At 42.8% G+C, this 18,264-nt stretch overlaps 1 protein-coding gene across 1 annotated transcript in view; it reads right to left on the minus strand.

Moving 5' to 3' along the window:
- Positions 1–320: 320 nt before the first annotated feature.
- TLR4 (toll like receptor 4) overlaps positions 321–18,264 on the minus strand; it is a 52,746-nt gene continuing 34,802 nt past the window's right edge. The window contains exon 3 of the mRNA XM_053473897.1: positions 321–2,625. Coding sequence (XP_053329872.1) covers positions 354–2,625 — 2,272 coding nt within the window. The 3' untranslated portion in view covers positions 321–353. The remainder of the gene's footprint in view (positions 2,626–18,264) is intronic.

Consider the following 18,264-nt stretch of genomic DNA (forward strand, 5'->3'; position numbering starts at 1 on the left):
TGAAATAAGTAAAAGTTATCGTCTGAAATTGACCAGTATTGTCCAGGGTACCAATATGACATAAGGAAGAAACACATTTAATTACAGCAAATAAGCGAGGAATGGCAAATAAGGCTAACTTGATTTTGAATAAAGACAATATTGTCTTCAAAAAAAAATAAGATGAGTCCATCAATGAGACTGAAATGTGCCCCTATAGCCAAACAATCTGCAAACTCGTAACACTGTATTGATTGTAATGGGTATGATGGATTCAAGAACATAGTTTGTTTTATTTATGTATTATCTATTCAATAACACAGTCAACTTTGTTTTTTAATTTGTGAACTGCACTTATTGAGGTATAATTTGTTTCATGCATCTGGTCCTTTACTGACTTCTAACTGTGGAGTACGATTCAATTGATTATATCCCTGCTTTAAAGCTTCCCGTAGACGTACCCAAAATATTCTCCTCTCTATAGGTCCATCCCCCCACTTTAAGTAAGTGTTCTTACGTAAGTATTTGTGGAGCCCAAGCATCTGCTTTAGCTGGGCATCTGTTACTGCCTCCAACTGAATGATAATTATGGCTGCTTTACTGTCTATGAACTGCCTGGACTTCGCTAGTTCAAACTCAAAACTGCACCACTGACTCCGCATAAAGCTTTTAGAAATTATGACCAGAGAATTGCGACTTCTCAGGAGTACATTGACTATGTTGGAGGTAATAGGGATACCAGGTATGAAATCTCGGTAGTGTAGGCAAAGACGAAATTGTGGCACACCCTCTTCTAGCTTGGGAACCAGGTCTCCTCTTACCCATTCTTCATCTGCAGTTGAAAATATAACAAAGGCATCATACTCTTCTCCTTGCATCTGTTCTGAATGTAGGTGTTGATAACACCAGTGGCACATAAGGTACAAATATTTGTGGTAGTAACAGCAATATACTAAAATTGCCAATGAGCTACAAAGTATAATGGCCAGTGCACCTACAACCACAAACAGGCCCATACTACAATCATAAGTCACACTGCTCAACCCCAAACCTTTCCAGTTTTCTGGACTCTTGCAAAGCATATAGTTCGTGTGAAGCAGGATCCTGTTCTTTTGCTCCTGAACCCACAGCAAAAAATTAGCTTGACTGCAAGAACAGTCGAATGGATTCTGAGAGATATCCACTTTTGTCATCCTTACAGATAATACCCTGGCTATGTCGTCAGCCATTCCTGTGATGTGGTTAGCACTGAGGTCTAAATTAATAAGTGCTGGAAGTGAGTTGAGCACTGCTGATTTGAGCTCCAGCAACCTGTTCTTACTCAGGTCTAACTCCTGCAATAATCCAAGTCCTTTGAATGTATCTATAGGAATGTTCTCCAGGTTACAAGCAGATAGGTCCAGAAAACGGAGTTGAGTCATATTTCGGAATATAGTACCCAGTATGCCATCAACAAAGGTAGTGTGCGACACACTGAGCCATTTCAAATTATACATCCCACAAAATGAACAATGTATAAGGAACTCACAATACGTGTATGAAAGATCAAGGACAGTTAGCTTGCCCAAAAGCATGAAAATTGGAAATTTTCCCACATTTTCTAGCTCTGAGTGACTTAAATCTAAGGACAACAGCTGAGGCATAATTAGAAATTCACTTCTAAAGCCAATACGCACATTGTAACTTAGGTTGAGATGGTATAGGACCTGTATGCCAGAGATTATCTGATTGCAGCAAGACTTTATCATCAATTGATTTCTACTCAAATCCAATAATTCAAGCATATTTAAATCATTTAAATGTTCTGTAAACGTAGAGAGTTTTGGATTATCTGTTATTCTGATCTCCCGGAGGGATGGGAACATTGAAACAATTTCCAAAGAAAAGTTGGAGAGCATACACTTTTTGAGTTCAAAATATTGAAGTTTAGGAGAAAGCACAGATTGAGTGGTAAATATCTTTAGATCGGAGTTTACCAAACGTAGAGATGTAATATTCTGTAAGCAGTCAAGCAATGTATTTGTTGTTTGGAAGTACATGCCATTAATTGTTAGTTCATTGAGTTTCATCTCACAGAGCCCCTTCAGAAGCTCATTCTGGAAGATGATTTTAAATGCAGAATTCCTATAGTGTCCAATTTCTAAGTTTGTAACTTGAAGACCAGACATTGCTTTTAAGCCTTTGGTTAGAGCCTCTGCATTAGGAAAACAGCCTTGTATTTGCAATAACCGCAAGGTAACAAAGCTGAACGCTCCAGGGGAAATTAATGTAATCGGATTACGAGACACTATAAGAGAGAGGTTAAATGTGTTTGCACCCCTTAGGTTAACAATGTCTCTAAAGTGAATTTCAGTAATATGGTTATCATGGAGGTCAAGAACATGGAGAAAGAGCAGATGTTCTGGGAAATGCAGTGTGCTAATCAGATTGCTACCAGCATTTAATTCTCGGAGAGATGTCAGATGTGCTATTGGAAGATCCAAAATAGAAATAAGAGATGTTTCCACTACAACAAGTCTATGTAAAGACCTAAGTCCAAAGAAGGATAGATGAGCACAATATTTCAGTGGGTTACCAGTGAGAATCAGAGAATGCAAGTTGTCAAGACCTGAGAAAGCCAAGTCTTCAATAACTGTGATACTGCACCTGCAAGGAGACACAATCAAGGTTTCAAATAGTAGCACATACAGGAATATCAAAAAAACACGCTGATGAATTAAATAGCAATCAAATTATACACCTAAGCCAGAATTAAGTTCTCATTCAAACATTCTCTGGACTTAACTATTTGTTGACAGAATGTATGATATCGCATCATTAACTGCATCTGAAATGACCTTATCAACGGGATCATTGGTGATACCATGTATCTACTAACCTCACTTTTGTGTTCCTTCCGTTTTTGAGTCTTCCGCTGGTTGCATGTATTTCAGTCTTGACACATGTGTACTATTGTTTTTTTTTCTACATAAATACATGTAAATGTCATAAAGCAACTATACCATTTAAAATGCTATAACTTGACATTTTCTAATGTGTGTAGTCTGGCTGGTTTTTCTACCCGTTTAATTTCACTTAAACTGACCTGAGCATGTGTCACCCCCAATATAATTTTCAGCAAGCTTGTCTACAATCTTATGTAACCTCATATATACTTAAAAAAACAATCCAGCCATCATATGCACTTTAATGGATATGATAGCTAAGACGTCTTTTTAATTAATGTGGCAGCCCAGTTCAGATGTGGGGGGAATTGTACAGAATTCTCCATATGATTGTGCCCCTTTGCCCATTCCACTTTTAACATTATGCACCTTCCTGAAAAAACACCTTAAAGATATACAGCACTTTAAAGGCATCACAGCACCTTAAGAAAATCTCCAGAGCTAAAGACCCAGCTCACCAGGGGACTCCTTATTCCTTTGCCTATTTGCACATTCGGGATGATGTGCCCAACTTGCTGCAAGTGCACTGGATTTTAGCACAATTATCCTGTTTTAGATACTGTGCCATTGTCGAGAGCTGTCTGCGGGGCAGGATCATAACGTAGCTGCATGCACGTACGCATGCTTGTCATTAACGCTCAGAGGCGGGCTGACTGACTGGCCGGCAGGCATCGGGTAGTGATAGGAAGTTCGGATCAGTAGAGTGAATCGGATCATTTCGAGTCGTTCATTGAAATGATCCCATTCTTCGGGTCACTCAGTGTGACTAACAGGAGTTACTATTTCCCAGTCCCTCCCTGCAGTCACACTGATTGGCCCCGCCCATTTCGTTAGCATCAATAAACCCTCCTGCCTGCCTGCCTACTTAATAATCTTCACTGCCCCCAGGATTTAGATTCCCCTTAGTTTGCCCCCCCTTTACCTCTAACTGCACCTTAAGTTAACTTTATTAAATTAACCCTCAGTCCTCAGCATGAAATTAACCCTAAAGACCCCATCAACCATAACTGCCCTTAAATTAACCCTGAAGATCCCATTAACCATAACTGCCCCTAAATTAACCCTAAACACCCCAATAACCATAACTGCCCCTAAGTTAACCCTTACTGTAGACGCCAAGCCTCGAGAAATTCTAAAATGAGCGACGCCTGCTTTCATTTATTCAACACTCGGTAAGACCATTTCATTTTTTAAATAAAAGAGAAGAAGAGGTGAGAAAAGGGGAGTAGAAAAATGAGTCATAAGAGAAAGAGCAAAAAGGAGAAAGGAAGTTTCACCGTCAATAAATACTTTTTTTGTACTATATCCCTGATCTACACTTAAAGCTGAAAACTTGAACTAAGAGAAGAAGCTTTACAACTGCGATACAAACGCTGAAGGCCCAAGGCATCAGATACAGATGGCACCACCCCACTAAGTTGCTGGTTATTTTTGAAAATACTCAAAATACAAAAAAGTGCAAAGTTCTAATTAAATATAAATATTACACCTTCTGGTGAGGTGGTGCTGCAAAGACACAGGAACAAATTCCCCAAATTAAATACAATCAAAACCACACAAGTGTCTGCACACCCAAATAATAAGTGAATAAATTATATGTACAACACAAAAATAATATGTACAAAGATACCCTTCCAGCGAGAGTTCCCATGCAAAGTATCCAAAAGGCTCATATATAAAAGAAAACAAATGACTTGTCACTCTAATAATGTGATATACTTACTGAGTTGTCCCTGTGGGCTACAATACAGTATGTGTGACACACAGCCAGAGCCCTCATACTATAGTGGAAGAACATCAGAGAAACATCAGAAATGGATACAATAAACAGTGTTCCTATTCACTTTTTTCACTTCCTATTCACTTATACTGTATTTGCTCGATTATAAGACGAGCTCTGGAAAAAACGCCTCGTCTTATATTCGAGGTCATCTTATAATTAGACCTCAAATAGAAGTCTGACTACAATACTAAGATCCAGATCCACCGCAGTGCTGCAGGGGACCTGGATCCTCCTCTCGGGCAGCCTCTGCTGCCGCTGGCACTTCCTCTGGGGGCTTTTATGATGGAGCACCGACGTGACAAAGTTCTTAAAGCCTATAGAGGTTTAGATAGATAGTTTAACTATGCAAGCTAAATGTCAAAGACAAGTTACAACTGACTCATAATGGAGTTGAATATGGTGTTATATTATTATAATTAATATACTGTATTATTATACCGTATTGGCTCGATTATAGGCTGCACCCTTAAAGTTTGGTGCTACTTTAAAGAAAAGAAAAAAAAAAAACACACATTAGTGGAATGGTAAAACAGTATTTTATCTAATGAATGGTATCTATTATGCAGTTAGCCAGCATAGGTTATATACAAACAGAAATTTGGAAAACCAATAGCCATAAGCCATTTTAAGGTCCGCCCCTTAATTTATAATGCACCTTACTTATAGATATGCCACTCTGCTCCCCAGATATGCCACTCTGCTCCCCTAATATGCTTTATGCCCCCCAGATATGCCACTCTGCTTCCCTGATATGCTTTATGCCCCCCAGATAAGACATTCTGCCCCTTGATATGCCACTCTGCTCTCCTAATTTACTTTATGCCCACCTGATATGCCATTCTGCTCCCCTGATATGCGTTATGCCCCCCCAGGTATGCTTTATGCCCCGCAGGTATGCCACTCTGCCCCCCGACTTACCAATTCATCCCCAAACTCCCTGGTGTCCAAGACATTAAAATTTACCTTTTAGTTAACGACATTGGAAACATCTTTAATCAGTATTATTATAAATTATACAATTAAGAAGGAGTTGCAGAGCCAAATCAGATCGACGAATATTTACAGCGGACGCCTATTCCAAAAATGACTGAAAAATTTAAAGAAGAATTAAATAGACCCTTCACACTGGGAGAAATAAAATTAGCTATAAAAAAATAAATGATAATTATAAAACTCCCGGACCAGGTGGGTTTACTAATTCTTTTTACAAATGTTTTAGTGAATGTATATCACCATGCCTCCTCTCAGTACTTAATGAGATTGCTACGTCCCGTAACGTATCAGAATGGTAATGTCTTGCCAATTCTAAAACCCAACAAAGAGCCTACTGACGTGAGGAACTACAGACCAATCTCTCTGATAAATGTAGATATCAAACTTTATGCTTCAATTTTAGCAGAGATAAAAAAAAAAAATAGTCCCTTCTGACCCTGTCGTTAGATCCCGCAAAAGCTTTCAACAAGGTCGGTTCATTCGGACTTGAGGTATGGATACACAATGCCATTATGATTTTATATACTTCTTCCACTAGAACTGTCAGCCTAAATATATGTTCAGGGTGGTATAGATTAACTAACGGAACCAGGCAAGGATGCCCCCTCTCTCCACTCCTTGCTATTTTATCTGTTAAACCTTTAGCAATTATTATAAGAAATAACTATAACAGGAGTGTCCAAGTTTTTTCTGCAGTGGGCCACTTCATCAGAAATGTATGAGCGCGTGGGCCGCACTCATTTTTCACGGAGAGAAAATATGGTCTTTTAGCTTTATAAAGCATATTAATACAGGGTTAATTTGGTGACAATGAAAAAAGCAGTGGAAAAGTTTTTTTGATCAACTTTTATATGTCATTCTATCAATACTAAGTTACTTAAACAGTAAAACAAAGTCAGTCCACAAACCATTTAAAACAAGGTTTAGCCAAATAAAACTGCACAATGCTGGAGCACACTGTGGGTACAAACAGGATTTAAGATGGCTGATGCACACTGGAGGCAGGGCCAGATTAAAACCTGGTGCTGAGGATTTTGGTGGCCATTTTATGGAAATAAATAAAAGACAGAATCTGGGCCAAGAAAGTTTTGTGACTACAAATTCAGGAGGGCGTTTTATGTCTGGATAAATAAAAATTATAGTTCTATTTATTCCTACAGTAAGTAAAGTGCCAGGAAACAGATGACTAAATAGACACCAGGACAGGCTCTGCCACGCCGGCCCCCAAACACACACCAGGACAGGGTCTGTCACACCGACACCCAAACACACACACCAGGACAGGCTTGCCACACCTACACCCAAACACACACACACTCCAGGACAGGCTCTGCCACACAGACACCCAAACACACATAACAGGAAAGGCTCTGCCACATCGACACACCAGGACAGGCTCTGCCACACTGAAGCATAAAACATTTATTTTATACACACACAGGCTCTGCCACCCCGACTCCCAGATACACACCAGGACGGGGTCTGTCACACCGACACACACCTGGACAGGTTCACTGAAGCATAAAACATTTATTTTCTACACCCAAACACACACACACAGGCTCTGCCACACAGACACCCAGACACACACCAGGATGGGAAAAGAAAAAATGTCGGTGCGCTAAGCTAGTCACAGGCTCAAATAATACAAATGTGTAATACGAGGCCTACCAAACAGGTGTAAGCATGCAGCAAGAAACAGTGTATTGGCTGTACAATGTATACAAAAAACAAAAACTGTCTGCGCAGACAGTTTTTGTTTTTTGTACACACCAGGATGGGGTCTGCCACACCGAAACCCAAACAGGCTCTGCCACATCGACACCCAGACACACACCAGGACAGGCTCTGCCACACTTAAGCATAAAACATTTATTTTCTACACTGCTTTGTGATTAACTGCCTCTTTTGTATTTTTGCCCCCTTGTGTATTGATGCCCCAGCCAGGCTCCCTTTACTACTGATTAATGTGTGTCCCCCACAACCTTGTGTATTGCCCCCCTTTGTGCATTTATGCCCCCACACCCTTGTGTATTGATTTATGTGATGCCCCAGCCAACCCCCTCCCTTGTGTATTGATGCCCCCAGCCCTTTTGTATTGGTTAACCCCTTCAATCCCCTATAGACGTACCGGGACGTCCAAAAAACGCCCACAAAGAAACTCCACGCCCACAAAGACGTCCCGGTACGTACAGCCCTTCGTGCAGCAGAAGCCAGCGTCGCTTCTGTTAAAAAAAATAAAATAAAAAATAAATAAAAAAAAAAGTGGGTTTAGTTTGGTGGGTGGTTAGAGGGAATTGGGGATAGTGTAGTGTCTTAGAAATTGGGTAGGTAGGTGTCGTGTACAATGGCGCAACGTGTATTCAGAGCTGAGGAGGCTTATGACTTCCTCACTCAGTCTGATGACGAAGCCACTCTGACTGCATCAGATATTGATCCAGTATCTGATGAATCTACATCTGAGTCAGAGGAAGAAGATGTTGGCCAGGGTCCATCTGCTAAAGCCAGGCGTGGAGAGCCTGACTCTAAATATAATTGGGTGCCCCCAAATATGATTGACCCAGTAATCCTTGCTTTTACTGAGACTCCTGGCTTCAGATGTGACATTGATGCTAGTGAGCCAAACTAATTTTTCAATTTAATGTTTGCCCCCGAGTTTTTTGAGCTGCTAGCAGCTCAAACAAACATCTATGCAGCCCAGTGTCAGGCAGCTGACCAAGGAGACAGAAGCCAGACCTGGTACCCCACAGACCCCCATGAAATCAGAAAATTTTGGGCCCTGACCCTTGTGATGGGCATTGTCAAAAAGCCCCCTGCTTTTTCCCAAATAATGTCCCGGAACAGGTACTTTGAGCTCCTAAAATGTTTACATTTTAGTGACAATTCCCAATGCACCCCCAATTTGACCGTTTATATAAATTGAGGCCCATTATTAATTATTTTTCAAGTAAATTCCCTGAAATGTAAACCCCCGATCAAAATGTGGCTATAGACGAGTCCCTAGTCCTATTCAAGGGTAGACTGAACTTCAAACAGTATATCCCGTCCAAGCGCTCGAGGTACGGTGTAAAGTTATATAAACTTTGCGAGAGTGGGACGGGATATACGGTTTCCTTCAGAATCTACGAAGGGAAGGACAGTCACCTTGATCCCCCTGGCTGCCCATAATCTGTGGGTACTAGTGGGAAGATAGTGTGGGACCTGCTGTCCCCCTATGTGAATAAGGGCTACCACGTCTGGGTGGATAACTTTTATACCAGCACAGATTTGTTCCATTTTTTATTTTCACAGCAGACCCCAGCATGTGGCACTGTTAGGCCAACCCGCAAGGGTTATCCTAAAATTCTGACGTACCCAAAACAGAAGCGCGGCACTACCAGTGCTCTGCGCAGTCAGGAGCTGTTGGCCCTCAGGTACACTGACAGGAAGGATGTGTATATCCTCTCCACTATACACAACGAGAAGGTGGTAACTGTCAGTGTATGTGGGGAAGGTGATACTCAGGGGCTCAAGCCTCAGTGTATCACCGATTACAACAAGAACATGGGGGGTGTAGATCTTTCTGACCAGTGTCTGCAGCCGTACCTGGTGCTGCGTAAGACCAAGACCTGGTACAAAAAGGTGGCCATTTACCTCACCCAGGTTGCCATGTACAACACATATGTGTCGTACAAGAAATGTGCCACTGGGAAGATCTACACCTTCCTAGAGTTCCAGCTCAAAATCCTGAGGGATATCCTCTTTGAGCAGGCAAACCCTAACGTGCAGGATGAGAATGTCCTGCGTCTTACCGGCAGGCATTTTCCTTCTACAATCCCCACCACTGGTGCCAAACAGAAGCCTCAGAAAAGATGCAGAGTCTGTTACAAAAAGGGTATTAGTAAGGACTCCAGGTACCACTGCCCTTCCTGTCCCTCTTTGCCAGGACTCTGCATCAATGAGTGCTTCATGATCTACCACACCAAGGTAGATTATTAAATTTCCGCTATACTTTTTATTTTTTTATTTTTTTGTGTTAGGGTGAGCCACAGGGGGTTATTTTCAATTGGCACAATTCCATAAGTTTTTGCCCTGCAAATTAAAAAAAAAAAAAAAAAACATAAATAACCATATGCATAAAAAACCTATGCGTGTGGGGTATTTCCGTAATCAGTGATCCAGTATGCCAGCACATTACAACTTATGCCCTGTAATGTCCAGAAAACCACCAAAAAAAACTAGGCATGTGGGGTATTTCCGTAATCAGGAGAGGCGGCTGAACACTTTAGGCTGAATTTCTCTGCCATAACATATACCATGTGCAAAATATCCTCAGCAACACAGATGTGTTGGCGAAAAAAAGCGCATGAAATTATTGCTACGGCTGACTTTGGCAGTGATTGATGGCCAAATGGCTGCAAGGAAAATGTCCAAATGCTCTTGGTGAAATACTCTGGTAGACTGCTTTCCAAAAATGTATACTTTTATGGGAACATGTTCTCCTGAGGGACTGCTAAGCTGCTTCATAGATAGCAATGGCTTAGCACACACCGTGATCCAGTATACCAGCACGTTACAACTTATGCCCTGTAATGTCCAGAAAACCACAAAAAAACTAGGCATGTGGGGTATTTCCGTAGTCAGGAGAGGCAGCTGAACACTTTAGGCTGGATTTCTCTGCCGTAACTTATACCATGTGCAAAATATCATCAGCAACACAGATGTGTTGGCGAAAAAAGCGCATGAAATTATTGCTACAGCTGACTTTGGCAGTGATTGGCGGCCACATGGTTGCATGAAAATTGTCCAAATGCTCTTGATGAGATACTCTGGGTATCTATAATTAGGGGGTGCTAAAGAGCCCCAAATGAAACATAGGTCTACTAAAGCAAAATGTGAAAATTTCACGTTTGGAATCTATAACGCGCATGGCCCCGTTTATGCCCTGTAATGTCCAGAAAACCACAAAAAATTTAGGATAGATTTATCTGCCGTAACACATACCCCGTACAAAAAATCCTAAGAATACTACAAAATACTAAGACGCGTTGTTGAAAAAAGTGCAGGAACTAATTTCTGTGGCCACCTTTGACAGTGATTGGTGGCCAAATGCCTGCATGTAGAGTGCCCAAATACCCCTGATAGGATAGCCTGGATTGTCTGCTTTACAGAAATATATACCTTTGTGGGTGTTTTTGTTTTATTTGTTTAACATTAGAGTTGCAGTCCCATCATACCTAATGTCAAAATTGAACGGCTTTGTATAAAGTAATGTACACTAGGGCTGCAACAACTAATCGATAAAATCGCTAATAATCGATAATGAAATTCGTTGCCAACGAATTTCATTATCGATTAGTTGAATCGATTATTATCGATTATAAAATGAGGGTTTTTTCAGAGCAAACGCTCTGAAAAATACCCCTCATTATATAATCCGTTTAGTCTGACTCACAGCAGCAGCTCCTACTTACCAGTCCCTCCCTGTAATCACTGTGACAACTGGCCCCGCCCCCTTCCTTCTCCCAGAAGGCCAGAACCACATGGCTGTGACACTCATCTAACTGTAAGTATAAAATTAATATTTGGGCTGCTGAAAGTTAGGGGAGGTGGGGGTTAATTTAGGGGCAGTTATGGTTAATGGGGTGTTTAGGGGCAGCTATGGTTAATAGGGTGTTTAGGGTTAATTTAGGGGCAGCTATGGTTAATGGGGTGTTTGGGGTTAATTTGAGGCAGTTGTGGTTAATGGGGTGTTTAGGGTTAATTTAGGGGCAGTTATGGTTAATGGGGTGTTTAGGGTTAATTTAGGGTAGTTTTGATGGGGTATTTAGCGTTAATTTAGGGGTAGTTATGGTTAATGGGGTGTTTAGTGTTAATTTAATGATGAGGACTGAGGGTTAATTTGATTAATTTAATAAAGTTAACTTAAGGCGCAGTTAGAGGTAAAGGGGGGCAAACTAAGGGGAATCTAAATCCTGGGGGCAGTGAAGATTAACCCAGTACTTATTTATAAAAGTATGGTGTGTGTTGTGAACAGGTCTCTGACTCTGTGAGGGGACTATGAGATATCTGGGGAGGATGGAGTGACATATCTGGGGGTATAAGGCATATACAGTATATAAGGCATATGTGGGGAGGGCAGTGTGGCATGTCTGGGGAGGACGGAGTGCTGTATCAGGGTGTATAAGGCATATCTGGGGGTAGAGTGGAGTGGCATATGTGGGGAGGGCAGTGAGGCAGTGTGGCATGTCTGGGGAGGATGGAGTGGTGTATCAGGGGGTATAAGGCGTATCAGGCACAGTGGCATATGTGGGGGTGGAGTGGCATATGTGGGAGGCAGCGTGGAGTGGCATATGTGGGAGGCAGCATGGAGTGGCATATGTGGGAGGCAGCGTGGAGTGGCATATGTGGGAGGCAGCGTGGAGTGGCATATGTGGGAGGCAGCGTGGAGTGGCATATGTGGGAGGCAGCATGGAGTGGCATATGTGGGAGGCAGCGTGGAGTGGCATATGTGGGAGGCAGCGTGGAGTGGCATATGTGGGAGGCAGCTTGGAATGGCATATGTGGGAGGCAGCATGGAGTGGCATATGTGGGAGGCAGCGTGGAGTGGCATATGTGGGAGGCAGCGTGGAGTGGCATATGTGGGAGGCAGCGTGGAGTGGCATATGTGGGAGGCAGCGTGGAGTGGAATATGTGGGAGGCAGCGTGGAGTGGTATATGTGGGAGGCAGCGTGGAGTGGAATGTGGGAGGCAGCGTGGCATGTCTGGGAGGCAGCGTGGCATGTCTGGGAGGCAGCGTGGCATGTCTGGGAGGCAGCGTGGCAAGCCTGGGCTAAAATGTGCTGGTTGGGAAATAAAGACAAGAAATGCATTTTATCAAGGTTTTTTTTATTCTGCTGTTTGTATTTAACATCAATTGTTTATTAAATTATTTTAAATAAATGAAAAATTTACATTCATTTTTTTTTATCCGATTAATCGACAAAATAATCGGCCAACTAATTGATTATGAAAATAATCGTTAGTTGCAGCCCTAATGTACACTTTATAGTATGTTGGCTTTATGTGCTGGAAAAGTATGAAAATTCTATATAAATTAGGTATTTCTGAAATCAGGACATCTGAATTGATAAATTTGGATGGAATTTTTCTGTCACTTTACCTAATTTTGTGAGGATTTAGAGGGAAAATTAAAAACAAAAATTAGGTGATTTTTTCGATTTTTTACTAAATTTCTCATTCTAAATTTTCAGCTAATCCTCCAACTATGGTATCAAAAAAAAGCTCTATCTTTCCTTGAAAAAACAATATATAGATTACGTGGGTACACTATTCACAGGAAAAGTGAATAATCGCTGAACCGACATAGCGCAAAAATGGCAAAATTGCTCCGGGCTTTGAGGTACCAAAAACCCCTGGGATTGAAGGGGTTAATGTGATGCCCAACCACCCTCTTGTCTATTGATGCCCCCACTGCCATGTGTATTACTCCCAGCCACACACACCCCTGTTTATATTTATTCTGTAATGCCATAACCCAGCCACCCCCTCCCTTGAATATGGGTCCCCTAACAATTTTTTTTGGTAATATTTAAATTTTTTTTTCTTATTTCCTCTCTCCTCCGATGTGATGACCCTCTCCTTGCCACGAGGAACACCTTCTGTGATCCCGCCCCCTCGAACGTCACGTGTTTAAAGCGGCTGCGAAGTTCAAAGCAGCCGTCGTGCGGCTGTAAGACCGCCTCCGCTGGCCACTTAATGAAGTAAAAGAGGCGGCTGCTTTGAATGTGGTCTGCCGGCACACGGATCACCCGGCCCACCGGGAATTTTTGGACGCCCCTGAACTATAACCAGTAAATAAAGATCTAAAAATATTATATGCAGATAACATTTTATTGACTCAGCCTTACTTACACAGCCTTCAATTTCCTTGCCTCAATTAATAAAGGAAATAGAAAGTTACAACATAGTTTCTAAGTTAAATATAAATAAAACAATAGCTCAAACAAAAAACATTTCAGATTCTGGAATAATAAATCTCTTGTGCATTCGTCTTCGGGCGAACATCTGAAGAACCGTAGAACAGAATATAGTGCCGGTAAAATGTAGACGCAACCGCCAAATTTTCAAACAAGAGTGAGCTGATCCTCGTTTGTCCAATCAGCTCGCTCTTGTGACGTCAGGCTAAGGTTCTCGACCAATGCCTGTGCTGCTGTTTTTTTTAATTCCGAAACCGCCTTTATAAGACCAGAGCTTGCCTGAGAGATCTATTCATTTTTGCTGTGACTGCTTTGGCAACACTGCTGTGCTGCATCCGAGCGTTACAGAGAGAGATTGTTCTGTGTGAGACTGGTAAGCCTCAGCCTGCCTCTTTCTCACAGTGTATTCTTCTTCACTTCTACTGAATTAATAATTTAGTAATTTTTTAATTACATTTTTTTTCTCCAGTGCTTCTGTCTGTCATCAACTGTATAGTGCTGTTGAGTTGACAGTGCACACAGTGCCTCAGTGGCACTGGGGTACCCTTGCCCTGGCAGTGCCTACTGCCTGCCCTGTCTTCACTTAGTTGCTGAATTGTTAGAATTATTAAAAAAATAGAATTTATAAATAATTTAATATAATATATAATAATTTAATACATTAATATTGTTATATATATTGTCATATATAGTATACTAGTGTAGACAACTACTAGTGTCTAATCTAAAATCATTAATATTTAGTAATATTATAATTCATTTTAGCTATCTTAATTAGCTATATTAATATATTAGCTTATTTTGCTTGAGACAGTCTGTCAGGTAGAAGGGTTAATAATTTATCCCACATAAAGATTAACCAGTCCACTACAACCCTTAAACTCAATCTAGAATTTGATCATTCATTTTATTATTAATTAATATAATAACTCCCTAAACCCTAATTATTACTTACTTAGTTAATAATTTTATAGTTAAGATAATCTTATTAGTACTGGTGCTGCAGCTCTTTAGTTTGTGCTTTGTTTTAGCTACTGTCACTCACTCGGTATCGGGTGCCGCAGTTACCGGAGGAGACCGATACCCCTTGGATGCCGGCGTCGAGGTCAGAAAACAGTATCTGGGGACCTTGCTGCCGTCCAGCATCATAATGCCCGACGGGGCATTGATTCCAAGTATTCTGTACTTTCCCAGTCCAGCGGTGTTCCTCCTGTCTGTGATGAAGGGAGCGCAGTTGGACTGGTCCGGAGGCGGGATCCTGGGAGACTGCCCAGAACTGCTGTGATGCGGTCCAGGGGGCGGAGCTTGTAATGAGCACCGGCTTTAAAACCCCCAGAAATGCTCTATTCAGAACCTTGTTGTGGTCTTCATTGCCTGAAGTGTTTCTCTGAAGTTCGTTACCAAGTTTTTGACCCTTTGCCTGCCTGATTACTCTTTGCCTAGCGATTTTGTACTTTTGCCTGTATCTCCTGGTTTCCAGTTTCGGCTCGCCCGACTACCCGCCCCGTTACCGGCCTGGCTTGTCCGACTACCTGCTTGTGTACCGACCCTGCTATCCAGGCGATCCGTTTTATTTAACCTCTGCGCTGCTGTGTTTGTTCCTGGTTCCTGGTGTTGTGATTCCTGCACCTTGCATTTCGACTCGGCCCTTTATCTATCCGCTGGCACCAGGCCTCCTCACTGTTGGAATCATCCTAGCCCCAGCTCCCTGTCACTAGGGGTCTCCCTTGGTGGTGGGCTTCTGGGTAGAAGAACTTCTGTGGTGAGTGCCTTGGTGTTCGTGGTCGTGACAGCAACAGCAAGAGACCAAGTCAATTTTTCTTAAGTAATATTTAATTTCATTTGTTTTGCTCACCTCAGTCCGTCAGTGAAGTGAACTTGTTGGGCTAGTGAGTGCAGCTGCATAAGTGCTGTGTTCTTTTTTGTTCAGCAAGCAGTGATGTAACTGTTTTGCTAAAGATTAATATTTTCTCATTTTACATTTTATTTTATTTTAGTACCCTTAGTGTTTTGCTCACCTCAGTCCATCAGTGAAGTGAACTTGTTGAGCTAGTGACTGCAGCCACTAAGTGCTGTGTGTTTTTGTTCAGCAAGCAGTGACGCTAACTGTTTTGCTGTGGCATTTTATTTTCTAATTTCTTTTCAAGATTGACTGCGTGACAACAACCGTACTAAGAAAAAGCTTCAAGGTACTAGCTGTAGTACTATTAAAAAACAAATTAAAAAAAGCTAGTGCTGGAAGCCAGAGGCCAAGGCAGGTCGGAGCACTGCATGTCCAGCCCACCCTGGAAGAATTTGGGGCATTCCACTCTGAGAGGTCAATGTCCAAACAGCAGGCCAATAAAGTAACCTGACTTATTGGTCAGTTTATTGCTGTTGGAGGGGCATCCTTCTCCATGATTAAAGGGGAGCCTTTCAAACAATTGATGGCGGTTGTGGCTCCACAATACACAGTTCCGTCATGTTCCACTTTCAGTAGGAACATTGTCCCCTCACTGTATCGGTCCTGTGTTTCAGCAGTGAAAGCGGAGCTTTCCAAGGCTGCTGGTCAGTGTGTTCATTTCACAACAGATTTGTGGAGTGCACCTAGCGGGCAGCATGCCTTTCTTTCTTTGACAGCACACTGGTGGCAGCCCGCTGTGTCTAAGGAAGCTGCTGCAGCAGGCTACCGGTCATTCCTTCTCCATGCAGAAGTGATGGATGAAAAGCACACTTCCGAAAATATTCTGCATGCAATGAGGAAAATGTTTAGCCTTTGGGTGGGAGCAGAGGCGGACACTAATGTTGAAGTTGGTTTTGTGGTAACTGACGGAGGTGCCAATATGGTGAAAGCGCTGCGAGATGGTCATATTGTTGGTGTGCGCTGTGCAGGCCACATCATCCATCTTGTAGTGAAGGCAGCAATGTCAGAAGGAACTAATGTGGCAGCAGTAGTTCTGTCCCGCTGCAGAAAGAAAGATCGCTGGGCACTTTCACCATAGTGAAAAGGCTAGCCAACTTTTGAGGGAACAGCAAGAGAGGGCAGGTCTTCCCGTACACTGCCTCCGACAGGATGTCAGTACGCGGTGTAACTCCACTTTAGAGATGCTGGAGAGGATTTTGGAGCAGCAGAGGGCAATCCATAATCTTGCCTCAGAGCATAATATTGGGATTGCCCAGCTAGTGGCAGTCCTTAAACCATTCAGGGATGCCACAGAAAAATAAAAGGTCAAACACTGCCAGTCTGGCCCAGGTAATCCCAGTGTTCTCCCATCTAGGCAGCAAGATGGATGTGTTTCTTGAAAACCGTGAGGCTGTTCAAGGTGGCACTCTACATCCTGACATAGCTGCAATAGTAAGGAAGCTGAAGGATCTGCTAAAAAGTACACCTTCGCAAATGCATGGAAGAAAGTCCCAAAATGATGCTAGCGTGCCTTTGCGATCCAAGGATTAAGGGAAAGCTAGCAATGAAATCCAATGTTGTCAGTAGCTACCGGGAGCAATTGGTTCAAAAGGTGCGTGACTGGCAGCGTAAAATGGGAATGCTGTGCGAGGAGGGAGAGGTGCAGGAGGAGGAAGAGATGATGTCTGCTACTCCTAGCCTTAGCATCAGTGCCACAAGCAGCACAATCCAGCTGAGTGGAGCAGCTGCGTTTTGGGAAGAGGCACTTGGGAGTATAGTTGGACCATCTGACAGAGCTAGCAGCAGAAAGGAGAGTAGTGCTGCTGAAATGGTCAAACTTTACCTCCGTGAAGTTCCTTCTGTGCCTAATTTTGATCCTCTGAGCTACTGGGATGAAAAGAAGAGTGTGTGGCCTGCACTCTCATGGGTTGCGCAGCAGCTACTATCATGTCCGCCAACCACTGTTCAAAGTGAGCGCGTGTTTTCTATGACTGGAAACATACGAGTCCACAGCGCTCACACATGGCACCTTATCTGATGGAGCAGATTTCCTTTCTTAAATTCAATCTGCCCAAGTTGGGGTACCCAGCTCTTAGCTTGGAAAGTTAATTTTCCCTAATGGTCAAGGTAGTTTCTCCCCCTGGTTGCACTTGTTTGCCCTGGGGTGAAACAGGTGAGCGGGTCGTCAATTGCCCACTCATTCACCTTTTTCCGTTTCCAATGCTGCTGGTGCCAGCATCTTTTGCCAGTTCGCTTCCTGGCTGAAATAATGCCTCAAATGTCCTAATGTTCATGGTAGTTTCTCCCCCTGGTTGCGCTTGGTTTGCGGTGTGGCAACGTCTGCTTCTTCCGCCGGTGTAGCCAATTTACGCTAGGGCCTTGTATCAGAGTTCTGAAAGTCCGCTCCCAAACGTCTAGGACACACAGTGTTTGGATGCTTTGCTCTGGGGTGAAACAGGTGAGCGGGTCGTTAATTGCCCACTCATTCGCCTTTTCCAACGCTGCTGCTGGTGGTGGTGCCAGCGTCTCTTCTCTGCCAGGTCGCTTCCTGGCTACAGCCATGCCTCAAATGTCCCTAATGGTAAGGGTAGTTTCTCCCCCCTGGCTGCGTCTGTTTGCGGTGTGGCAACGCCCGCTACCTCCGCCGGAATAGCCAGCTTACGCTAGGGCCTAGTGCAGGGGTGTCCAAGTTTTTTCTGCAGTGGGCCACTTCATCAGAATTGT

This window comes from Spea bombifrons, chromosome 8 (assembly GCF_027358695.1).
Source record: "Spea bombifrons isolate aSpeBom1 chromosome 8, aSpeBom1.2.pri, whole genome shotgun sequence".
Classification (NCBI taxonomy): Eukaryota; Metazoa; Chordata; class Amphibia; order Anura; family Pelobatidae; genus Spea; species Spea bombifrons.